Genomic DNA, 27,099 nt, shown 5'->3' with positions numbered 1-27,099 from the left:
ACCAAGTTTGACAAAGATCCATCAAGCATTTCATGTGAAGTTGTTTTAAAAGTATTTCTAATTATAGCACTAGTTGCCCCAAAAACAGGCTAACTGCTCCCATTTAAACAAATTTAGGAGAGGACCTTAACGGTCATGAGAAGCTGTGTAAGATTTTTATTCTATTTTTAGCTCTATTGGCCTAAAAGAGGCCAAGTGTCCGACATGACCAAACTTTGGAGAAGACATTATAATCATGGTACAAATCTAGTTTGATGAAGATCCATCAAGCTGATCAAGAGAAGTTGAAAGGTTTCTTCTCTTCTTAGCTACAGACTGGCCCCTAAGAGTCCAAATGTTCCAGTTTGAACAAACTTTGCAGAGGACCTTGTGGAGGTAATATAGACAAAATCTAAAGACCTATTAAGTAGTTCATAAAATGAAGGGGTTCAAAGGTGTTTCTGTTTTTAGCTATTATGGACACTTAAAAGGGGCCAAGAGTCCCCATTTGAACACACTCGAGACAGAACCTTACCAGGCTGCTGCAGACCAAGTTTGGCGTATTTCTTACCAGTAGTTTCAGACAAGACTTTTATATGAATTTTGGACAATGGATACAGGACCATCCACCTATACTAACAGTTCACACCAAACCTTTGGTTTAAGTGAGCTAAAATTGGACATGAAAGTCCTGGTCTATACCAAGGTTCATTGAAATTGGCTGGAAATTATAGTAAGTTACAACAGAAAGTACAATAGACAGACAAATGGACTGACAGTTGAAACCTCTATGTGGAACCAAGCAGGTCTTGCAAACCTAGGGATTTAGTTAGGCAGTGATGTGAAGAAAGACTTTCATAGATAACTGCTTTTTTATTTGATCATTATAACAACTCTGCAGTAATGGGCTTAAATTACATAAAACAATAGTAGCATTTATATACATAGTGATCAACACAAAAATCATTTTGTGAAAAACATATAAACACAATTTATAACACATACACTAGAATTTCATTCAACTTTCACACTAACATTTTTTCATATACACACATGCATGCTTATGGTATATATTAAATTACCCACCCCCATTTTGGCAAAAAAAAAAATCTTAAGAAAAAAATCTCGAAAACTAGCATGTAATATTTAGTGGTCTCTGCTCACAGGTATTCACGTGATATCCACTGCTTGCTCGTATTAACTTTAATCTTGTTTATTGTCTAAAAAAAACTGAAAATAAATAAGTTACTGGTATCTTGTACCTTTTAAAAATATTTATCAATAACATTATTGCCGCTAGCAGACTTAATTAAATAAACAAATATTTCTTTTTGACATATCATACTGAAATAATTAAGTATGATGTTGTATAGATGATGCGAACAAAAGCAAAATCTTTGTTATGGTGGTTTTATGATACAAAGCAGATTAAACTAGAGCTATCACTAAAAGTGATTAATACGCCTGCTATACCACACTGTCTGAGAAAATGAAGGTCCATAAATCTGCAATGTTAGGACCGACCTAGTCCCACTATGTGACTCTTAACCCTTACACTGATAAATTTCTATAATGAACTTGTCCATCTTCCAATTTGGACAGTACCATTAACTGTTAAAAGGGGTGCTTACCAAAAAAATACTGACTGAATAGCGAACAGTGCAGATCATGATCTACACTGGTCGCAAAGGCAGAACCAATCGTGTCCAGCATGATAGGAGTTAAGTACTAAGTCCTGTATTGGTTGAAAATATGTAACTGCCTGTAACAAACCTCCAAGGCAGCATAGGGCTGACCCTGATGAAGAAGTGACCGACTTTTAGATGAATTTTATATATCCCCTTCCCATCAGACTTCCTTTTTACGGGTATAATTATGTATTCTTACATTTGTAGATGTACCAAAGAAAAACATACTATGAAGTTTTCCTCAAAATGTTATCTAATACAATTTGAACAACTGGTTTTATCTCCTTACCGCTGCAAGCTTAATTTTTTTTTAAAAATATGACAACCTATTAAATCTGAAAACATTTGGAAAAGACCTCTTATAAAAAAAAAAACTAGTCATAGTAACATTTCCTTTCCTACATGTAAAATGCTACGTGTTTATCAAAGTGTATTTGTGACAATTCAGAACTGTTCTCATCTAAATATTGCTGAATTTACTATTATTTGTAACCAATAGCCTAGCTGCCGGCGGCAAGTGATTCTACCTTTGCAACCAGTGCAGACCAAGATCAACCTGATCTTGGTCTGCATTTTTCGCTATTCAGTTAGAAAATTTTGAGTGAACAACCCTTTAAATATTAAAATAGTATTTCCGAAATTGAATGATGGATCAGTCCATTTTAGAAATTTAGCTGGGTAAAGGTTGATTTGACTTTAAAAATGTAAGAGTAGTATTTAGAATACCACAAAACTGACATTTCTCACTAAAACACTCGTAAAACTCATTTCAGGTGTTGTAAAAACTGGGGATACTGTTTACTGTATGTTTATTTAAAATACAACCTTTTTCTTTACTAATCCTTTACATATATTTCCAGTAAAAGTCACCTAAACACTAATTACCATATATAAAATACAATGAGGCAAGTAATCTGAAAAATGGGGTGAAATATAAAAGTCATGAAAGACTGCAGCTAAAAAAAAAAGACAATAAAAAAATTTAACAAAAAAAATAAAAAAAATGAGAACATGATACAGTCCAAATTCATTCACTCAAACATGAGGGGCGTGTGGAAAAGTTTGATTGAACCATCAGTTCTACTAGCCAACTGAGTTACCAGTAGCATTATATGAGCCACGCCACGAGAAAACCAACATATTGCATTTACGACCAGCATGGATCCAGACCAGCCTGCGCATCTGCACAGTCTGGTCAGAATCTATGCTGTTCACTAACAGTTTCTCTAATTGCAATGTGCTTTGAAAGCAAACACTATGGATCTTGACCAGACTGCGCGGATGCATGCTGGTGGCAAATGCACTATGTTGGTTTTCTCATGGCGCGGCTCATATATGATTAGGCCAGACTTAACAGAGAAATAGTTTTGAAGTTTAAGATGTTTTGCATATTGGTTTGAGTAATTGATAACGGAATATAAAATCTAATTTCATATTTTTCAGTTTTATGCTTGCTCCAAACAATCGGAAATAAAGCAATATTATCATAAGAAACAATACCTTATAGAGATTTTGACAAGACTGGACATGGCATGCAAGCGAAAGCAAGTATGTGGGCGATCTGAGTTCAAGTGAAAAAAGTTGGACTGTTAATCTGTAATACTTGATAAAAAGTAAATTATACTTGCAGTATAATTATGTTACTCTTAGCAGGTGTTTAATCATGTTAGATTGGTGTAATCATCATAAATGGTGTAATAATCTTAGATGAGGTGTAATCATCTTAGAGGGGGTGTAATCACCTTAGTGTGGGTGAAATAAATTTAGATGGGGTGTAATCATCTTAGATGGGGTATAATCATCTTATAAGGGGTGTAATCATCTTAGAAGGGGTGTAATCATCTTAGAAGGGGTGTAATCACCTAAGAGGGGGTGTAATCATCTTAGAGGGGGTGTAATTATCAAACTCAGGGTTGAAATCATCTTAAGACTGGTTGTAATCATCTTATACTAGGTGGTATTATCTAAGACTGGGTGTAATCATCTTATACTAGGTGTAATTATCTAAGACTGGATGTAATCAATAGAGTGGGTGTAGTCATCCTAGAGCAGGTGTAATCATCCGAGATGGGGTGTAATCATGGATTAAGCACTAACTTAATTCTTACCTCCACCAAAAAAAGCAATCTTTATTTTGTTTTGATTCATTCGGGAAAAATTACAATTTCTGAGCCAGGCCTGCTGTCTAGTCATATCCAGACTGAGAAAAAAATTGAAAGAGAAATTAGTTAATTTCCTTTTAAAGCAAACAATATATAAATATACTTTTCTCTTAGATAAGGAAATTGTCTCAACCCAAGTGTAAACCCCGACTTGAGGTTGACCAAGAGGATAAAAAGAATGCGTATTATAAACAGTAGAAATACCGTATAGAGAAAATCAATGTGAATGTCTTTTCCTAAGACACAAAGTTTCTTGTTAAATAATCAACAGTTGCAGAAGACACAATTTCATTTTGATCATGGCATGATGCGAAATGATTCTAAATATATATAAAAACATTTTTTTCTCCATGATTAAAAAAATCTGCATACCAGAAGCAAAGCGAGATTTGGTATAAAAATATATAACTCGTGAACGTATGCTTATATTACAAATGACTTGAGTAAATGTAATTCTTACATAAATAATATACTGGTTGTACTTAATGTTAACAAATAATACAAAGCAGAAGCTCATTTAAATTAAATATGAGCCGCGCCATGAGAAAACCAACATAGTGCATTTGTGACCAGTTAAGATCCAGACCAGACTGCGCAGGCTGGTCTGGATCCATGCTCGTCGCAAATGCACTATGTTGGTTTTCTCATGGCGCGGCTCATTTTTAAACAAGTCAAAGAAGTTATATGTTCTACGGAATAATTCCATGACGGTTCAGAGTGAATTATTTAGTGAGATGAATAATTAATTTTAGAATAATTAAAATGCCCTTCTGCTATATATCATTTCAATTTTTAATAAGGCTTTTTTATGTAAACTAGCAGATCAAATACTGTATCACTATTTTTTTGGGGGGGGGGGGGGGGGGTTGCTACCTTTGGGAAGACAAGACGTCAACATCAATGCATCATTAGTTGTATAAAAGTTTGCAAACATGAAGGGTTACTTTTCTTATTCTTTCTCTTCGAGCATGTGTTCATTTTTCTAGAATGCTTGACTGAAGAAATTGACCCCAGACTATTCTGAATAAACAAGCATGTAAATACAAAAATACAAAATGTGTCCAACCAATGTAAACCGAAGATGATTTCAAATTAAACCGAAAATATTGGTCAAAAAACTGCAAAGTAGGTTAATATGTCCTTTCTGGACATTCAACACTATAATTAGAAATACTCATAACATACAGTACCACAATATGGTACTGACTGCTTAGAATGCATATAATATCATTTTGTTGTTGTTATTACATACGAATATACTCCTAACAAAATAAATGTGTTTGTAAACATGGACAGTTCTAAACTGAAGGGGATCCATGCTCAAAAATAATGACAAAATACAATACATATCGCATATCCATAGCGCTGACCAACCTATAAACCAAGCCAGTCTATTTTAAAAGTACAACAACACTGCTGACCCATTTAAACGGGGAGTACAATGGAACCTCAACCATCAATATTTGTTCACGCTGATGCCAAAATTTCAAACTCGGTACAGGACAGTATTTGAGCCGTGCCATGAGAAAACCAACATAGTGGGTTTGCGACCAGCATGGATCCAGACCAGCCTGCACATCCGCGCAGTCTGGTCAGGATCCATGCTGTTCGCTAAGTCTCTCCAATTCCAATCGGCTTTACAAGTGAACAGCATGGATCCTGATCAGACTGCGCGGATGCGCAGGCTGGTCTGGATGCATGCTGGTCGCAAACCCACTATGTTGGTTTTCTCGTGGCATGGCTCATTTATTGTGCACTTTAAAATGTAAGACTTAACGTGCACTAAAAATTTCGTCATCTGAAATTGTACAGATTTCTCCTGAAACAGTCAATTACCTTTAAATACTACTTAAAGGGGCATATCTCAGGATGTACATCTCATTATTAAAAGCTGACAAAGTACACATAATATTTTCTTCCAGTTTTACATTAAATTTTTCTATATTTTACCCGCTACACAATACATAAGTTGTTATTTTTAAAATAAATAGTGTCAAAAACTTGCTATATTAATTTTAATTAAGTCATCAATAACATTTCTAAGATTAGCAGCAATGCCCCTTAATTCCAATAAAGAGAATTTTATTTCATGATGAAATGAACTTTTTCTTCAAACCTATATATAAAAAACTTTGAACAATGTGTATTCACTTTGGAATATTAAAAACAATTATTTCGTTACTTCCGTACAGACACTTCATCAAAGTTACACTTTACCATTCTCTAAGAGAAATGGAAAAAAAAGAAAAGAAAACCTGGCAAAGAGCTATACACTTAATAAAATTGTAAAAAGATAATATTCTTTGTTCAAAATGGGGGAAAATGTGAACAAAACAAGAAAAAATGTGCAAAAGAAAAACCACTTTAACATTAGACAAAGGCACTTAATATCTCTTTCAAAACATTACACAGCCTTTACAATGCTTTCTTTTCATGTTTTCAACTACTTACTGGTACACAGACATGGCCCACACCATGACAAAAGGTGCCTTATAATTAAATAATGTTACTTTGATATGAAGTCGAACTGTAAAATAATTTGATATCTTCAGTAAAATGTTAGTTAATGAGATGTGTTTTTAGCATAGTTGTGTAGCAAAAATGTTTCGTACTTTAAAAACCTGGCTCTCTACAACCAACATTTGACCAAGCATGCTACGCAGTGAAATCATGGAATTTGCCCTTTCACAATGTTCCAAAAATACAGAACTCCACCGGGTCTGGCAGAAAAATAGGTACCAGTATCTAATTTTATCAATCTGGTTAAATAACACATTCAAATAAAGTACTTCAGCACAACATTTGAAATGTTTACCAGTCAAAATTTTCTTGAGTACTTTTTACTTTGTGACACTAGAACAATTTCTGTCTGATGGAGTTTTCAACAGAATAAGGTATAGAGGACCTTGATTGGAAATCAAAATAAGTGCAGCAATGACAATTTCTGAAGAACTAATACTTGTCAGAAAATTTCAACCTTTTTCCCAGTAACAACGCTTAATACAAAATCAAACATCAAATAAAAATATAAAAATGCATATATACGTAGTTTAAAATAGGAATAATAAAAATAATAATAAACACCTGTATAAAATTGAATGTTTGTACAAAACAAAATCTATTCTACTGACTTTGACCAATTTTTGGCACATGTATCTCGACAGACTATCTTCGCGTTTTCCGGGTAACATGTTCCGTAAAATACCTCTTGGATCAATAATTTGTGACTTTTAAAATAAATTACATACAAATGTAAGAACTATTAATAGTAACAAGCATATAGCAGATATATTGTTAAAACAATAGGTGTTTTTTTTTGGTTTAAAAAAAAAAAACTGTCTATACCAGATATAACCTATAACTTTGAATTAATATTGGTATTTTGCAAAATAAAAACAAAAATCTAAGTCTAAAGGTAAAATGTCTTCTTTTAAAACATTTTAAGTATGAAAATGACAACAGTTTCTTTTAAATCTGCTAAAATATCAGAAAGGAAGTAAATAACCTAGCATTACTTTATCATGAAAGTTCAATTAAAAAACTGAAAAACAAAACAAAACAAAAATAACAAAGTCTGGGATTTGGAACAATAGACTTCACCCCTGTTTCTGTATTCATACATTTTGGACAGTTTGTCATTAGCATTTCTGAAAAATATTACAATTTCCATACCTTTGTTACATCAAAGAATTTCAAATATAATGAAATGAATTTTGCTAAAAGTCTATATTTAAGATACGGGACCTGTAATGACAAATCAGACATTTCAGAGCAATTACCTTTTCTTGTCTACTATTTTTCCCAATCCTCGGGCATTAACGTAGCTTTTCCATACCTTCGTTACACCAAAAATTTTGATATAATGAAATTAATTTTGCGAAAAGTCCATATTTAAGATACGGGACCTGTAATGACAATCAGACATTTCAGAGCAATTACTTATTCTTGTCTACTATTTTTCGCAATCCTCGGGCATTAACGTAGCTAGTCTGTTATTTTGGCAATTTTCAATTGTTAAGGCAGCTCATACATTCAAAGAATTTCCGTAACAACAGAATGCCAAAATCGCAAATGGAGAATATGTTATCAAACGAAAAAAGCTGCCAACTGCTGTTACTTGTTAACTACCTTAAAACAAATATGAATTGCGACAATGTGATAATTGAAAAAAAAAAATGCATAAAAATTACGGCACAAAAACATTAACTGGCATGAATACTTTCCTTTGGCGTAAGTTTAAATTAATAGCTGTTTTGTGTAAACTTTCAACAACACTAGCGTCGTAAGATGACAACCTAATAAAAAAAAGTCAAAAATGTCCAGAGTACAAAGATACAAAATGGTGATGATGCTGTTGTGTCAATATTTTGCCTATTGCTATGTATAATTTTCCTTGATCATATAGTGTGATACTGCTGTAAAATCAGATGTTTTTGAGATACTTCATGTTTGCTGTATTTAAAATTGGCTTTGGTCCACTTGGTATAATATTTGCCATATACTGTGAAATCATTTAAATTCGCTGGCATAAAATTTCGCGCAAACGTGAAAAAGGGCTGTTTCGCGCGGGCTTTAATTCGCGCATTTTCAATTTATAAATGAAAAAATAGAATTAAAAAATAATAATAGCGCGGTCTTAAATTCACACATCGGTCCTAGCGCGAAATACGCGAAAATTTGTCCTACGCGAATAAAAATGATTTCACAGTATATACGGTCAACTTCGGAGACACTTAAGGCTAAATGTATCAACAACTTTTTTACCAATGTTAAATTTTGCAAATATAGTGAAAATAAATCCCTCACAAAAATGGTAAGTTTTGGGTAAATTTGAACTTAACCTACAAATTGTACTTATTACATGAAAATGTTAAATTAACAAACCAAAAAATACAATTATGTTCCAGAGAGTAACATCAACCTAATACACGGCATATTCTGCAAAATTAATGCCCTTGACAAGAGGTGACTTAACAGAAAATCAAAATTAAAAAATGTAAGAAGTATATGATGTGTGAAGACTTAGTATACTACACACAGAAAATAATTTACTGACCATTTATAGTTCTCATTATAGGCTTATTTGAAATAACTATGCTAGATGTAGTCAAACCTGTTGAAATTTAACTTTGCTAATTCCTTCATTTCAGATAATCTATAACAAGGGAGACAACTCTTTTTGAATGAATTGTTCAACAGGATTCTAATGCAATGACTTTTTATTTTTGTGATGTAAACTAGATACCATTGTCTAGAGTTCTATTTCAATAAAATCAAGAATGCCACAAGAGCAGGATAACTATCTTTAGCAGAATAACTATCTTGATCAAATGGCTTCTCAAGATTTAATGCCATGATTTATTCTCTGTGTGTAGTAAACTGCAAAGTCTAAAATTTTCATTTTCTATAAAATCAAGCACCGATATCTTCACTTTCTGATTATTTGCTGGATCATCTGGAATTACATTCAGCTTCGATCCGTCGTTTTCGACTCCTGATTTTCCTCGACAATTTTCTTTCCACCTGCTTTACTGCTTTGCAAAAAGAAAAAAGCTCGTAAACAAGCAATTTTGATTTCCGCACCTGATAATTAAAACGATCTAATTGAGATTAAACCTCAGGTGTTCACTGTTTCAATCTGTCTGTACTTTTTCCGGAGATTTGAGACTGGGTCTTTGAACAGAATCGGGTCCATTCTCATTTTTGAACGCAGTAAAGGCATATATCCAAATATATTGGCAAACGTATCTATACACAGCTGACGTTGCGAAAAATGAAAAGAATCCAGCCACTGCGAGTTTTTGGAATTATTTGGCAACAATGATTCACGGTACTGTTTTCTGTGAGTCACTTTGATTGGTGGAAGTTTGGTCACATGACTAATAAGAAAGTTCATCAGAATGTCTTCACAGTTTTGAGATTCGTCGACAGTTCGAGTGAGTGAAGTACTGAGGCCATTGCTATACAAGTAGTTGTAGTACCTGCAAATAAATCAACATGATTGTAAACATGTATAAAATTTCAACATGATGGAAAGTATGTATAAAACTTCAACATGATGGAAAGTATGTATAAAACTTCAACATGATGGAAAGTATGTATAAAACTTCAACATGATGGAAAGTATGTATAAAACTTCAACATGATGGTTAAGTAAGCAAGACATCCAAAACATGCACTCTGCACGTCGCTTCAATGTGGTGAACATCTGTGTCAAAATTCTTCAAAATCCTTTGTGGGGTAAAGAGTTACAGAGCGGACACGAAATTGCTAACGGACAAACAGACACCGGCGTCATAACATAATATGTCCTTACTGTGGAGGACCATTACTTTTAGAATTTGCTTTGATCAAGTTTGACAAACATAAATGAAGCAGTGCACTGAAACTTATCATAACTTCTTTCTTATTTCTTACTGTGGCAGCTCTTAAAGCTGACAAGTGGAAACATTTTATTAAATGTGAGACTGGTCAGTTGTAAACAATAAAATAAAGATTTTCACCAAGAAATCATGAAACAAAAGCTTTGTAAATACTATCTAAACTCTGTACCATACCAAAGAGATATAAAAATAAATAGATCGGCAAGTTGAAAGGCATATAGTGCGAATCTCACCAACATCTATACTTCTTTGACCATACCTATGATAAACAGCAGCTCCAGTTAGGACCATGGAGTATTCGTTACTCCATCGTGAAGAGTAACTCCATCTATTTTTAGCTTCATCCCAGTAATGAGAGCGTGCAGGATATCCCACAATTCTCTCTGGAAACTCTCGCCATACACTCAGTGCAAAATCAATCTGTAACAAAAATTTGTAGCATTATCAGATTGTCAGATTTAGATTCTTAACTCCATGGGTATACCTAAAACTGAGTTTGGAAACCAACCTCTAAATACAACACACTACTGGCCAGTTTCAAAGTAAGCTCAGCATACTTGAGTCTGGAGACTGGTTCCAAATTAAGCTCAGAATCATCTGATCAGATACTTGAGTCTGGAGACTGGTTCCAATTAAGCTCAGCATCATCCAATCAGATACTCGAGTCTGGAGACAGGTTTCAATTAAGCTCAGAATCAGCCAATCAGATGCATGATTCTGGAGACTGATTCCAGTTAAGCTCAAAATCATCCAATCAGATGCTCGAGTCTGGAGACTGTTTCCAAGTAAGCTCAGAATCATCCAATCAGATGCTCAGTTCAGAGACTTGTTTCATGTAAGCTCAGAATCATCCAATCAGATGCTTCTTGGGGGTATTTTTGGACTGGCCCTTAAACTAAAGTTTTATAACCTTTTACCTAAGACTTACACAAATGTAATTTGAGCTTAAATTTTTTTGTGACAAAAAGTTTGATGTACGGTACCTATGCCCTAAATAGGCTACATAAGCAAAATATGTTGTATTCAATAAGCATACCTCATCTTTTGTGAGAAGGGCATCCTCATCAAAACTGAACACCGCGTCTGTCTCTATCTCTTGGTAAGGATAAAATCTTGAACTGATCGTCTGAAATATAAGAACTACATATTACATGCACTCACTTACAAAGGCAATTGTGGTTTGTGGTTTGCACATGTTTCGAAGCAACTGATGCACTGAATGCTTTGCCTAAAAAAATAAAAGTACTTCATCTTGAAACTCTATTATTAATTTGAAGATGAATGAAAATTAAGTGGTATATCCAGCAGATTAAGTATTTTCTATTAACCCTTTGTACACCACAGCTATGTTTCCAAATTAACCTCATCTACCTAAAACAATTTTTCCCTTTTAACGATTATTGATAAACACCCTGTTACCATGACTACAGCTGTAAAATTAATTCAACATTTATCATTGAATATTGTAAGAAGTACAAAATATACTATTAATTTCTTCCAGTTCAAAACTTGCAGTTTCATTTTATATACATAAAACTAAGTTCAAACCATTTAAAGCAAAATTTGTCCCACTTACTATCACCATTTTTTTATTTTATTTTCAAGTCACAGAGGCACAGTTTATGTCATATGGCTACTTTCTGGCTTTAATAGTGGAAGCTGACCTAATTACAAACTTTACATGGATTTCATAATGATACAAAATCTGACCAGGCTTCATAATATCAAGCAGAATACGGTCTTTAGAGTGTTATGGTTGTTACACGATCTGACCTAGTTTTTGACCAAAGATGACCCATTTTCAAACATCTAAAATTGTACATAGGAAAATATTCTAGTCAAGTTTCATTAAAATTGGGCAACAAATGTATCCTCTAGCATGTTGACAGTAAAAGATAGTAACAAATAACCATGAAGGACACAGGCGTTTCACAATTGCTCATCTTGAGCACTTTGTCCTCAGTTGAACCAAAAACCGATGTCAGTAATATTAACTAATTTCACATTAATCTTTCTCCATACCTTAATATTTCTGGTTTTCACCAGAACTGGTACACCTAAATCTGCTGGCCATCTATGAGAAGGGGGTGGAGAAACATCACAGTGCCATATCACAATCATCTACAACAAAGATATCATAATGTTGACATGAATTTTTAGCATGAAATATTACTTTTCTGTCCTTTAAAATTTGTAACAGCACTGCTGCTGTTATTACCCCAACTGCTGTTAATAGCAGAATTACTCTGTTGTTATTACTTATTTTGACCGTGGAGCTACTGCTGCTGTTATTACTGCTACTGCTGTTGACCGTGGAACTACTGCTGCTGTCATTACCCCTACTGCTGTTGAAAGCAGAACTACTGCTGTATTCATTACTTCTATCGCTGCTGACACTAGAACTCTTGCTGCCATTACCCCTACTGCTGTTAAAAGCAGAACTACTGCTGCTTTTATTACTGCTACTGCTGATGACATTGGAACTACTGCTGCTGTTATTACCGCTACTGCTGCTTTTATTACCATTACTGCTGTTGACACTAAACTACTGCTGCTGTTATAACCCTTACTGCTGTTGGCAGCAGAACTACTGCTGCTGTTATTACTGATACTGCTGTTGACAGCAGAACTACTGCTGCTGTTGATACTGCTGAAACTTCAACTGCTGATAAGACGATAAAGCAATAATCTATAGCAAACTTAACACAGACTTGCAAAAATATCTGATTTTACAGAAAGCACCTATACATTTTTTTTTTTTATTGAAATAGGAAAGATTTGAATTCTGGGAAAATCTATAAAATATAACAGATCTTAAACTGTCTTAAAATGCAGAGCAACATCTAGCTAAATCTCTTCTGAACCAAATGAGATCTCATTTACTGGTAAAGATACTATCTTCAAAATTGATTCATGTGCTGACCAAGGTGATTTAAATGATTTCATGAGAAAACAGCTAATTTTCAAAATTATGATAAGAAGTCAAAGATAGGTAACATGTAAGATCAAAACCATGTAACATGCTCTGGTACAAGCAGCATCCCTAAACAATTACTGAACATGCCCCATTTTTTTCCACTTGATTTCAGGTGCATTCAACAATTAATTTGCCAATCAAAGCCTTATTCTGCCAAAGTACCCCACTTTATTACCAATGGTATTTCTTTCTGTTTTTATTTCTGTCATGGGAAATTGGTGATTCTACAATCTTTGGTGTTGTTTTCTAGATTGAGTTAATTTACCATCTTTTAGGTTCCTCTATGTAAGCAATTAATGCAGCTTGTTTCATCTTTTGATGATTTTATCATAAAATCTTAATCCTGTTTTCTAAAATTAAATAGAGTTTTACAAGGAATTCTTATAGAATTTCTGTTTTAGTTTTATTCGACAAGGAATTGCTCTCTAGATAACAATTCAATAGCAGAGCAATTGGAATTGAATTATTAGAGGAAAAGATTTGTGGATCAACAGAGAAATACAGACATGTTTCAGAGTGTTTTAGTATTCATTTTCTTCTATATACTTTAGTAAAATGGTGACACTGGCATGCGAAGTTGTATTTGGTAGTTTTTAAAATCTCATTCATGATAATTTTTTTTATTTTATTTCAAAAAATCCAAAAAGTAATACAACAGTCTTTTGACAATGCTTTTTTTTTTCATCCATATCTCTTATGATTGAGCATATCTGTATTGCCATCTAGAAAAAAAATAGAGTAAAATTGGAAAATTTCCCAAGAGAATTGTTTTCAATTTTTTCACTAAACTTTCCAAATTCCAGGAAATAAATACTCAGAGAGTTGATATCAAATTTTGTATAAAATTTTGCAGGGTCAAATATTTGCAATTATGTCCATCTTATAGATTTATAAATTGCAAATATTCTACCCTGCAAAACAATTCTTATTTGAAAAACAGTCAAACTTTGTTTGCTTGAACTCAACAGGACCAGCAAAATTTGTTAGAGTTATCCTTAGTTAAAGCCATCTAATAATATACAACAGTTTAAAGGGATTTGCTGGGACCTGACGATGAGTTTGAGCAATGGGTGGTGTTCAAATTAACCAAATTTGGTAGAACAAAGTTGGACTGTAAAGCAAACTTAACACAGACTTGCAAAAATATCTGATTTTACAGAAAGCACCTAAACATTTTTTTTTGAAAACAGAAGCACTCCCAAAAGATTATATGCAGGAACCATAAACTCCTTTCAATCAATTCTAGAGCTATCAATGAAAGTGATTAATACCAACTCCCTCCCCCACAGCCCAAAAAAAATCAACTGCAAAGTTTGTGTACAGAATTTAAAAAGGGAGCCTTTTAAAATATAGGGATTCTAAAGGGATTCAGAGGAAATTTCATGAAATTATTTTCTCTGTGGACATCAATGAAATATTTTCATTGGGGTGTAAAATTTAAAGACACTCCTTTGGGATTTTATAAATTTTACGGCTTGATAAGCAAAAAACTCATATTTTTCAAAATAAAATCAGAATTCAGGGAGTGAAAGTCTGAATGTATCCAATTAACAAAAACACAAACAAATTTTTTGGGTTGGATTTAACGTTGCACCGACACATGATAGGTCATATGGCGACTTCCAGCTTTGATGGTGGAGGAAGACCCCAGGTGCCCCTCCGTGCATTATTTCATCACGAGCGGGCACCTGGGTAGAACCACCAACCTTCCGTAAGCCAGCTGGATGGCTTCCTCACATGAAGAATTCAACACCCCTAGTGAGGCTCGAACCCACATCGATGAGGGGCAAGTGATTTGAAGTCAGCGACCTTAACCACTCGGCCACGGAGGCCCCACACAAACAAATGGAACAACCAATACTTGTAAAAGAATTATACTTGGGAAAAGTGATATATCGACACCCTGTGCAAGATAATTAGCAAAAAAACATCTAAAGATATCGTATTCAACTGTCTCTTTGAACAGAAAGTAAAACTGTGCAATGAAACTATCAGTGCTTTTAAAATGATAATATTCTGAAACAGATTAGCAACAATTTTTGCAACATTAATCTTGCTGATGTATTTTTAACAGATTTTGTGATTTTTGTCAAAAGGGAAATTAACCAAATTACTTGTAAATTATACGGGGTGTCGCAAACCAATGTGGGTGTAAAATGCGATTTTATCGCTTTTCATCTGTTTTTTTTTTCTCTCAAATATTTGCAATGCAAATGCATTTCCTTATATTAGCTATATAAATGAGCCGCACCATGGGAAAACCAACATAGTGGCTTTGCGACCAGCATGGATCCAGACCTGTCTGCGCATCCGTGCAGTCTGGTCAGGATCCATGCTGTTCGCTTTTATAGCCAACTGCAATTAGAGAAACCTTTAGTGAACAGCATGGGTCCTGACCAGACTGTGCGGATGCGCAGGCTGGTCTGGATCCATGCTGGTCACAAAGCCACTATGTTGGTTTTCTCATGGCACGGCTCATATAAAGCTAATGCATTCCAAATCCCATTAATCAAGTTGGACCATAAAGGCGGAGCTTAAATTTCCAGTTTCCAGAGACTGCAATGCTCCATTCGCTATAACTGTATTTTATACATGTCACATGGTCATGTGAAAAACATGCATCTTACAGGAAGTTGCCCACAGAATGCAACATTTGCTAGAATTGCTTGCTACATTGAAATCTAATTAAAGCAGATTGAGGTCTTAAAGGTATATTTTGAATGTATTCTGCAAAATAATGTAAATGATGGCCATGTTCTGAATTTGAAACCAAAGACCTTTTTTTTTTGAAAAGTAGAAAAAACACGTACAATACAAGAGTAACTAAGTAAGTTACACATTTCTTAACAAAGACACATCTTTAATAAACAAAGAACCAAAATAAAAAATCAATCAGATTTTCATCATTAAAGTACAACAGATCAGAAACTGATGGACACAGAGCACATGAAGTTTCAAAATGCCAGTGAGAGTAGAATAGCTGGGACTATTCTTCATATAGTCAAGCTAAAAACTGATTTGTATTCTGAGCTTATCTTTTTTTTTTCTGGAGACAATTTTCTTCTTGTGTAAGCTTTGACCTCACATTAATAGGCAATTTCATGCAATAATGCTCAGTATTATTCTTTCAAAACTTTGATAAGCTTATCAAATCTGACAGAGATTTATTTCTATCATTCCTATCTATTCATACAGTTTACCAATGGGCTATGGTTTTAAATAGAAAATAACTTGAGCTATCAATAAAAGTGATTAATAATCCTTGATGCTGCTTTGATACAGAGAAGGACTGACTGATGGTCTGACTTTGACAGGCAAGACTTAGTACGACCTTGAGTGTGACCTTGGCCTTTTACCTAGTGACCCAGATCTTCTGATATTAGCTTTATGAATATTGCTCTGGCAGTTTAAAAGATATGGAGCAGACGTGAAATGAAGCTATCTGACCTTTGACCTCTGTGTGACCTTCAACTGATCAAGAAACCTGTGTCATGTGTGTAACTTGTGTTATTATGATGACAAAATATTTTAGTACATTTTTTGACTGAAGGACACATTGACCAACCAGGATGACTCCCACAAAGACCAAATAATAACCATAAATATGGTATAATTACCATACCTAAAACAATTACACAACAGCGAACATACCTTACTCGTGATTACAACCAATGTATAGCAATTTATTTATCCACAAAATTAATACGAGGCAACTGATGTTACAATTTTCCACTGGGACCTTTAAACGAGACCATAATGTTGACCTAACAGTGAATTGTCTCACATGAAGAATTTAACATCCTGTGTGAGGCTCAAACCCACGTCAATAATGAGGGGCAAGTGATTCGAAATCAGCAACCTTAACCACTCGGCCATGGGAGGTCCCATTAACAGTGAAAATACTTTGCTATGAAACAATATTCAAAATGTGAAAAGTAAGTTATTCACAGATTTTCATTAGTACGGCATTTTAGTAGTTGATGTCCGCATTTCGTGAATAATCTTTTGTGCTATAAATATTCATAACAGACAAGTTATCTATCATTCATGGTCTTCTATGAACAATAATTATGATCCCTGGGAGACATCTGTGATCAACGTCTGGCTACTGCATTACATTACAGAAAAATCAGAATACCATCTGACCAGTGCAAAGTTAATTTAATCAGCTTATTCAATAATATTAGAAGTTCTTTAGGAGAATGTTCTGTTATATCATATTTTAGAATATTTCACAATATGTGGAAAAGCCTCATCAGTAATTTGCATACCGGTAGTTTCAATCTTACACATTCGAAACATACTTGTCAACTCAAAATCTAAAATTCTAACCATGTAGATTAACATTCAAGCAAAGTCCAAATTGAAAGATGGACAAGTTTATTAAAGAAATTTAGCGGACTAAAAGTGAAGAGTAAAGGCTCATAATGCCTTGGTTTAAAATATGGCAGCCACATTTTTTTATTATGAACATAAAATATTCTTAAATTCTTGTTAAATCCTATTTCTGGTAATTGTTTTCTCTAATACTTGTCAAATGTTTGAATTCTGCGAAAACAGTATATTGTTTAATTTGAATCTGTTGTTTTTATTACCTCCCTTTACGACTCAAACTGTATACTTTCATGTACAGCATTAAAAGTAGCTCTTTTCTTACCATGTAACTATGCATAGCATCTATTTGGGCAGCTGTTTCAAACATTTTTAACTTAAAATTAAGCCTTATGGAACTTAAAAACAATACCTTATGGGTGTATGCAGACGTTGCTATGGTCCGAATTAACCGAAACAAAGGTGAAGACGAAAACATTACAGGTGAGGTGGCATATATCACAGCTGTGAATTTCTCGCTCGGTGTGTTCCCGAGCTGCGAATAATAGAACGGGAAAGACTGTAGGGAATCGGAGAATTCCGGTAACAAGGCCGTACTTCCGGGTAATGAATTCCACATGACCATGGACCGCGACATGTGACGTTCTATACGATCTTTGATTATCTGAAAATATAAAGGATAAAGAATAAAATTCAGCAATAAAGACTAAAATTCATATTGACTTCATAAAGACTAAAATTCAGCAATAAAGGCTAAAATTCAGCAATAATGACTGAAATTCAACAATAATGACTAAAATTCATATAGATTTCATAAAGACTAAAATTCAGCAGTCTTTTTGCAGTTGAGTTATAGCAGGATTTTATTTTGTTCAGTTTTTTTCCCCGAAAAACTAAAAGTTGTACATTAAGCTGTATAATCGAGACTAAAGACCAAATATATTTCAAGGGCTTGGCGCAGAACTATTGTATCTTGTTCTTTATTTATATACACTTACAATAGTTTTGCACCAAGCCCTCGAATTTTGTAACATCTTAACATCTTCCTATTATAGTAAATCATAAGGAAAATGAGGAGTGATCCTGAATTACATCTAGAAACATAAAGATGTGATAAATGTTCACCTCTATCATATGTGTCCAAATTACTGCAAGAGATACTGACAAAACTGATCATTCCTGTATAATTTCCCTCCCTGAACAATACTCTTAATGACTTTTATTTCTTTAAGACATTTCCACAGAGAAGAACAGTTCCCTGTTATTAACCTTATACTTGTGACATATTTTTGAAACCTTCTCTTAATGGGTTGGAAAGTAGCTCTAACAGCTCCATGTCAGCTTACTCTTAAATTTATCAAGAGATTTTCCAGAGTTGATGCATTTTCCTGTCAGTAATATGCATCTCCAAAAGTCTGGATTTAATGGGTCTTAATCCCATATTGGTTTGATTACTTAGCTGCAACACTGAATTAGTGCATAGATCTATGTACCTATCACAGTGATGCTTAATATTTGTGCAAAATTTCATTGGAATCTACTGAATCATTTTAAGGTTTATAGCCGAAACAGAAAAAACCCTTTCATATACTAAGATATGCCTCTTTTTTGGAGGGTCATATTCCTTTGACAACTCCAAACATTCTGTGCACACTTTAAAGTCAGTATGCAAATGTAAAAAAAATTCTGTCTGTAGGAAAATGTTTGCCTATTATACATCTAGAAAACTGTCAGATGTGTCTTTAGTTCAGTGGAGTCAAAAAGAGTAGTGTTTAGAACATAATGAAAAAAATCTGGCGCAGACAGAACAGTCATGTGATTATTAGGGCATATTCCATTCACCTGTTCTGGCACAGTGTTCTGTGTTCCAGAATGCTGTTCTCAAATGTGCAGAAGGAAATTATTTCAGAACATGGGCATTGTTCTGGAATTATATTCTGAATGGAGCTAGCTAGCAACTTCGGAATACTGTTCTTTTATCAATATCAAAATGAAAATAGATTGACATGATTGCTGTTGCAACTGCCGTTTCTATCTACCTATCTTCAAATAAGTCTCAAAAATCACATTTATTTATTTATTGTACTTGAATATTTACCCGACTGTATGCAAATGTGTCTTGCAAACACATTCATGACGTCATAAAGATGACTGCAAGTTTCGAACTGAAAAATAGTTCATCTGTCAGCTATTTTATAACATGTGACGAAGCGCTCAGTAGATGCGCCCAATTAAAGTAGAACAGTCAGAACGTAGCACCGTGTTCTGAAATACTCCATTGACTTAGAACATGTTCCGAATGTTCGGAGCAGCGAAAGGAATACGTGGTGATATTTAAGACATTGAAAAGCAGATCTTGGTTCCTTATCTCAATAGTGCTGGGTACCAGAGCAGCAATATAGTGATGGGCACCAACGCAGCAATAGAACACTGTTCTGAGTAATCAATGGAATAGTCAGCTAGTCTGTGTTCAGACCCTGTGTTTTGTTCACAGGAGATAACTCCTAAGGCTATACAAATTTTGTATAATTATGTCTCTTTTCTTCTAAAAAACACTAGATAATCAAAGCCAAGTCTGATGAAGTCAGAATATATTTTATAACAGAATTATTTTTTCTAAGAAAAAAGATTATCTAGTCGGTAGCCAGACACACTTTAACGAAAATCAGATTATGGCCTTACATAATTTTATTATATACTTCAATGACCTTTTCCATTAATCTTAGTCTACATCATAAAGAATATTTTTAATATTTTTTTACTTATTTCACAACACTCTTGCTATTTTTGTGCCTGAGATCTGTCAGTTCTATTTTCCCTATGAAACCTCAGCAGTACAATAATAAAATAACCTAACTGTTTTAATAACATAATAAATACTGAGTCAGCAGTGCCAGTATAATGATATACATTGTTGTAATGAATAATAATAAAACTATTCCTTGATATATCATTAACTAGATGAAAAAGAAGAAAGATTCCATCAAAATACAGCTGCTCCAGAGATAGAAGTTCTCCCTATAGACAATTAATTGGTAAGATATTGTAGATTATGCAATGCCATAGGAGATGAAAAGCACTCATTTTTCAGAAATCACTAAATTTTCCACATTACAAATACTGATATTTAACTGATATTGTCTACAGTTGCTGAGTGGAAAACTGCTATACAATGTTTTTTTATTTGAGCGAATAGGTTATTAAGAACATGTAGTCATTTTTTTTTTAAATTTCGACAGAAACTTCATCTTTGATAACAGATACCCTATCATTTCTGAAATTTGGTAGTGTTCAGAACAAATTTTTCGGTATAGATAGTGTTTCAAACAAAATTCTGGGGAAGTTAAGGTAGTGTAAAACATTAACTGTAATTAACGAGTCCACTTGTGTAAAAACTAATTCAAAGCGATACAACATAAAATCAAATTTAGGATTTTTTTTATCAAGCATTACAAGTCTTGGACTAAAACAACAATCTGACGGGAAATTACAGTACCTGAATTTTACAGTAAGGTATTAAACCATAAATATTCATGGGGGACTAATTTTCATGGATTTCATGGTTAGGCCAAACCAATGAATTTTTCCCAACAAACAACTGGGAAGTGAAATCATTGTATTCATGTCCCCACCAAACAACCATTTTAGCCAGGAACTTCCATACCCAACATTATTAAGTTAAATGAATCCACAGTATATCAATTTAGTTTCCTCATTTTTCAAACATGCCAGATACTGGAGGCCAGGTCAGACTAAATATGAATATTTTATCAGATATCCTTTCTGACAGCCTATAGGAAACAAAGCCATTCCTTTTTTCGGACTATACTATGCATTAATAATGAAGATTTTCAGGATCCGTGTTGCTTCTTACTATTGATAAAGTTCTCTTTGTTTTGTTTTTGTTAAGTTTAGTGACTTTCTTCTTCACTTATATATGACCAAGCCACATAATTTCTTGTAACAGAACAGAGTCAGAAAACTGTAAATTTTTAGGGTAGAAGTAGAGGTTTTTTTCCAATATACATGTACTATGAAACCATGAATATTCACTGGAGATTAAATTTTGTTTAACCAAATTAAATACCAAATAACATATAAAATTCCCTTTTAGGAAATAATGTACAGAAAAACCATGTTTTAACTTTATTAATGCAAGAAAGTAGGTAATACTTCGGCGATATAATTTCACGAGGGCGTACCGCCTGAGTGAATTATTCTGGGATCATTATAATAGCCGATTTGAGTGTAATAATTTAAGTAAAACACAATTTTGCTGTACATTATTTTGATTCAAATAATTATGCTCTTAATACAAAACTGTAGATGAAGTATAGTAGCGCTCTTTCTTGGTCGCAGCAAAAATATTGACGTCATCGCACGTTAATGTGACATCATTTTAGCTTAAGGGTGTTTTAACAGAAACATAAGCATATTAGAATCACTTCATAATACTCATTTTCCATAAAAGACCATGAAATTTCCTGCCCATAAAATTAAATGGTTTTATGGTAGGATAGTACAGAGCAATCTCGTTTACTGTACGGCTGTTACACTGAACAGGCTATTATTTACTACAAATTACTTCTTATGGGAAAGGAGTTTCAGCAGGTATCCATCCATCAAAGGTGTTACTGGAGGTGTCCGCTGGACAGGTCCATCATTCAATCTGGGCAGTTCCATTTATTATCCAAAGGGGTATTCACTTAAGAAATAATTTATAGCAAAAGAGTGCTTTAACACTATTTATGCACCATAGGTGGTTATATGTTGGGTGTAATAATTTCACGAGAGCGCAGCCCAAGTGGAATTATTAGAACGATGTATCACCACCCGAGAGTATAAATAATGTTAAAACACGCTTGTGCTATAAATTATTTCGATTCTAATATGCCCTTTATCTAAAACAGTAGATAAAATATAGAAGCCTTGACGTCACCGTTAATGTGATGTCATTCTAGCGTAAGAGTGTTTTAACAGAGACATGCATATTAGAATGATAATTTACTGACTGAATAGCGGACAGCTAGTGCACTTTTCTGACTATGTCCAGCCTGCACGGACGTTTTTCGCACAGTCGAGCTAAAAAACCTTGTGACCTTTCTATGGCTTTAATTTCTTTTTACAAGCTAATTAAACTAACTGGGGAGAACCTGAATGGTGAAAATTCAAGTAGTACAGAATTAATTGTACTAATTATCGAATTTTCCTACCAAAACCCTATCTGAATTTAATAACTGTTTCGAGAAAATTAGATAAACGATGATTTATACGCACTGAAATAATCTATGGTTCCTACAAATGAAATTAGCCAATACTGTTACCTATTTTCAGTCTTAGGAGTACCATTTAATGTTATAATTCGTACTTTAATGATATAATTTCTTTGATTAGTCAGAATTTCCTACCAGATTTTTCTTTGTAGAACTTTAAAGTTCCTGTCTGTATTGCCGTTGTAATATTACATTTTCTACCCCTATGTCTGGATGTTAGCATTAAAAGGAAATTTATTATATACATTTATTTTTCAGTATTGCTTCAGGAAATTTATGACACAGTTTTATGACATTATTTATGCAGATTCTATAAATATTTTCTATACTTATCTCTGGTTGTTTAAGCATTGGAAGGAAATTTATCTTAAACATTTATTTTTCAGTATTGCTTCAGAAAATTTATGACATGGTTTTATGACATGATTTTTGTATAAATTTTTTCCATACTTATGTCTGGTTGTTTCAGCATTGGAAGGTAAACATTTATTTTTCAGTATTGCTTCAGAAAATTTATGACATGGTTTTATGACATGATTTTTGTATAAATATTTTCTATACTTATGTCTGGTTGTTTAAGCATTAGAAGGAAATTTATCTTAAACATTGATTTTTCAGTATTGCTTCAGGAAATTTATGACATGGTTTTATGACATGATTTTTGTATAAATATTTTCTATGCTTATGTCTGGTTGTTAGCATTGAACGGAAATTTATCTTACATATTTTTCACAGTATCGTGCTTCAGGAAATTTATGACATGGTTTTATGATATGATTTTTGTATAAATATTTTCTATGCTTATGTCTGGTTGTTTAAGCATTGGTAGGAAATTTATCTTAAACATTGATTTTTCAGTACTGCTTCAGCAAATTTATGACATGGTTTTATGACATGATTTTTGTATAAATATTTTCTATGCTTATGTCTGGTTGCTAGCACTGAAAGGACATTTATCTTAAACATTGATTTTTCAGTGTTGCTTCTGAAAATTTATGACATGGTTTTTCATAAATACTTTCTATACTATGTCTAGTTGTTAGCACTGAAAGGACATTTATTATAAACATTAAACTTTTGTTTTTCTGTATTGCTTCAGGAAATTTATGATATTATTTATTAATATTTCCTGTGCTTATGTCTCGTTGTTAGCACTGAAATGAAATTTATCTTAAACATTTATTTATCAGTACTGCTTCAGGAAATAAATGACATGATTTATGTGTAAATATTTTCCATATTTTTCTTTTCCTAATACTGGTAATTAGTTTGACGCTAGTACTGAGTGCCATTTTCAACTGTATAGTACTTCAGTAAATTCTTTGTTAGTAACTAACAACTCTACAGTAAATTCTTCACTGTTACTGACAATTTCTCTAAAATAAATTCTACCCAGTAACACAACACTTTTCTACAGCAAACTCTTCAAAGTAACTATAATAACTTCTCTGCTAGAGTTCAGACTTCATGTTTTCTGTCAAATTGTCAAAAAGAACCTTCAACGTCAAACCCACAACGTCTAGGATATGGTGCATGAGGACTACTTTTTTCCCTTTCTTTTAGAAAGATTTGTAGAATAATAGTTTTCAAATAATATCCATAGATCTTGAGAATTTCTGGCATTTTGAAAAATGCATATATAACATTACTGCAACATTTTCTGTCTTGCCTCGATAATTTGATAATTTTCTATAGAGGTAAGCTCCATGTGGCACAGAGATTTCTCGTTACTTTCATCATTAAAATGTTACAGTTTCTAAGATAATATTTATTGAAATAAACTTTAATTTGCATTTTTATGCTGAGTAAGCAAATTACAATGAAGTTACCATTAAAGGCGCATTCCGTAAGATGTGCATCCGATACTATGAAATCATTGAAATTCATGGCTACGGTATTTTGTTGTTTGGGCTAAAATAGATTTTGTGGGGATAAAATTTCATGATTTTTAGCTTTCTAACCTAAAATGAGCCGAACTTATACTTGTTCAAAGGAGATTTTATTTCGAGGAATGGTCGAACTACAAAAATTAGTCCCTAATGAATATTAATGAATAATGCCACTCCCGAATTCAAAATATTCATGAATATTAATCAGCATCATGTCCTTAAACACAAACTGTCACACTTCTGAAATTCATAATACTGCAATTGAGGCTGCTACCCATGATATTGCTCTAAAAAAAACCTAGTAAAAAATACGAAATCTACGGTTATCAAAGATTTCATCCCACTTATATCAAGTAATCCCATACCACAATTACTTGAACAACAGGGGCAAATTCCCTTGGAACACAGTGCTATGATATATGGCATTAGGTGAGACATAAAGTCCATATTCATATAGTAAGCAAGGAATCCAATCAAATCCACTGTTATATATTTTTTTACTGCCCAAAGGTTTATGTGCTCTATTAAATTTCAGGTTACTAGCGACTTTGGAATGATCCATGCAACAGTGTGTTGTTCCCACTGCAGTTTGAACTAGTAGTGTTCATTTAAATTTTAGCAGCTACAGGTGCCCAATGGAAGACGCCAAATTTTCAGTCAGAAGTCTTGTCTAGTGTCAGCTTTTACCCAAAATGCAATTTCCCTTACTTCAATAAAATAAAACTTTAATTTTTCTACATTTTGGATTATTGCTTTTATAGCTATATAATCACTTTAAAAGTGTTCAAAGACTTACCTCTAAAGTTGAAGAGACTATTTTTTCTACAGAGGAAAAGTATGCGTCCCACAGAAACTGCGTCTGCTGTCGCATGTTTAGAATTTCATCATTGGATATAGACCTAACTACTGAGGGCACCTGAAAAATCAAAAGAGCACTGTTTGTATTTAGAATAAAGGTGGCTCCTGTTTGTACTTGAGTTAACTATACTGGAAAGCACTGTGCTACCTGGAAAAGGAATGCACTGTTAGCCTTCATATTAAGCTACTTGAGTACACCTGAAAAACTAAGAAAGGCACAGTTTGCACTGTGGGGTTAATGATGTACTGGAATTTTTAGCACCATGCCACCTGAAAAAAGGAGGCACTGTTAGCTTCATATTTGAGCCGTGCCATGAGAAAATCAACATAGTGGGTTTGCGACCAGCATGGATCCAGACCAGCCTGCGCATCCGCGCAGTCTGGTCAGGATCCATGCTGTTCGCTAATGGTTTCACTAATTGCAGTAGGCTTTAAAAGTGAACAGCATGGATCCTGACCAGACTGCGCAGATGCGCAGGCTAGTCTGGATCCATGCTGGTCGCAAACCCACTATGTTGATTTTCTCATGGCACGGCTCATTTATCTATTTAATATAAGAACACCCGAAAAACTAAGAAAGGCACTGTTTGAATAGAATTAATTGTACTGGAAAGCACAGTGCCACCTGGAAATAAAACAAACTGTTAGCCTTCATGTTCACCTGAAAAACAAAGAAAGGCACTGTTTGTACTTGAGTATATTTGTTGGAGAGCACCTTAAAATAAAGCAAAAGCACCCGTATTAAAAACTTGATAGACAAAGAGACTGTTTCTAAATTTAAGAGCACCTGAAAAACAAAGAGTGGCCGGCACTGTTTGTATTTGAGTGCACAATATCAACAAAGAGAGCAGGTGCACTGTTTGCATTTTTTCAAGTTTATTTACTTGCCAAAGTGCACTCAAAAAATAAAGAAAGGGACAATATTTCATTGAGTGAATATCAAATTTGGATAAAAGCACCCAAAACACAAAAGAAGTTTTGAATGCTTTTCCAGGTTTGGACAAAATTTCTGAAACACAGAACTATCTACATGAAAAAATTCTAAACATGGAATTCAGTTCAAATTCACAGCTGCTGCAGAGGACAAATGATTCATTAGCCAAATAATGGCCAAACCATAGTTTACAAATAATTCTTTCAACACCTGACTTAAGAAAAATATTATGACATTAACATACACAATTGTTTATAAATCATGTTCTGCAACAAGCCCTGCATTTTGTGCATGCCAATGAAACACAGATATGGCCCAGACTCAAAGTGACATAGAACTATCTTCACAGAAATGTAAACGCCTCTATGATCCTTCAGAATAGTTGCAAAATATTACTGTAACATATCAGAAACACCAGTGTCTGGATTTCATCTCGCATACTTGGAACAAAAACAACACTTTACATCAAACAACTGCCTTTTTCTCTGACATGGCATTAAAGTATCAATAACGGAAACACAAATTTACCAGATGTTAATAATTATGTAATTCTAACCAAATAAAAAAAAGCTGCCTTTCAACTCCTCTTTTAAATATAGATCTTTAATATATGGCTTTTGTAAC

General features: G+C 33.6%; 1 protein-coding gene across 1 annotated transcript in view; it reads right to left on the bottom strand.

Annotated features, from left to right (window-relative positions):
• Positions 1–6,795: 6,795 nt before the first annotated feature.
• LOC123539606 (exostosin-1-like) overlaps positions 6,796–27,099 on the bottom strand; it is a 114,509-nt gene continuing 94,205 nt past the window's right edge. The window contains exons 4-9 of the mRNA XM_045324260.2: positions 25,480–25,599; positions 17,934–18,185; positions 12,235–12,333; positions 11,249–11,338; positions 10,472–10,632; positions 6,796–9,810 (exon numbers count right to left, since the gene is read on the bottom strand). Of these exons, the coding sequence (XP_045180195.2) occupies positions 9,447–9,810; positions 10,472–10,632; positions 11,249–11,338; positions 12,235–12,333; positions 17,934–18,185; positions 25,480–25,599 (1,086 nt within the window). The 3' untranslated portion in view covers positions 6,796–9,446. The remainder of the gene's footprint in view (positions 9,811–10,471; positions 10,633–11,248; positions 11,339–12,234; positions 12,334–17,933; positions 18,186–25,479; positions 25,600–27,099) is intronic.

Source organism: Mercenaria mercenaria, chromosome 16 (genome assembly GCF_021730395.1).
Source record: "Mercenaria mercenaria strain notata chromosome 16, MADL_Memer_1, whole genome shotgun sequence".
In the NCBI taxonomy this organism is placed as follows: domain Eukaryota; kingdom Metazoa; phylum Mollusca; class Bivalvia; order Venerida; family Veneridae; genus Mercenaria; species Mercenaria mercenaria.
This window is presented reverse-complemented; position numbering and strand designations above follow the sequence as displayed.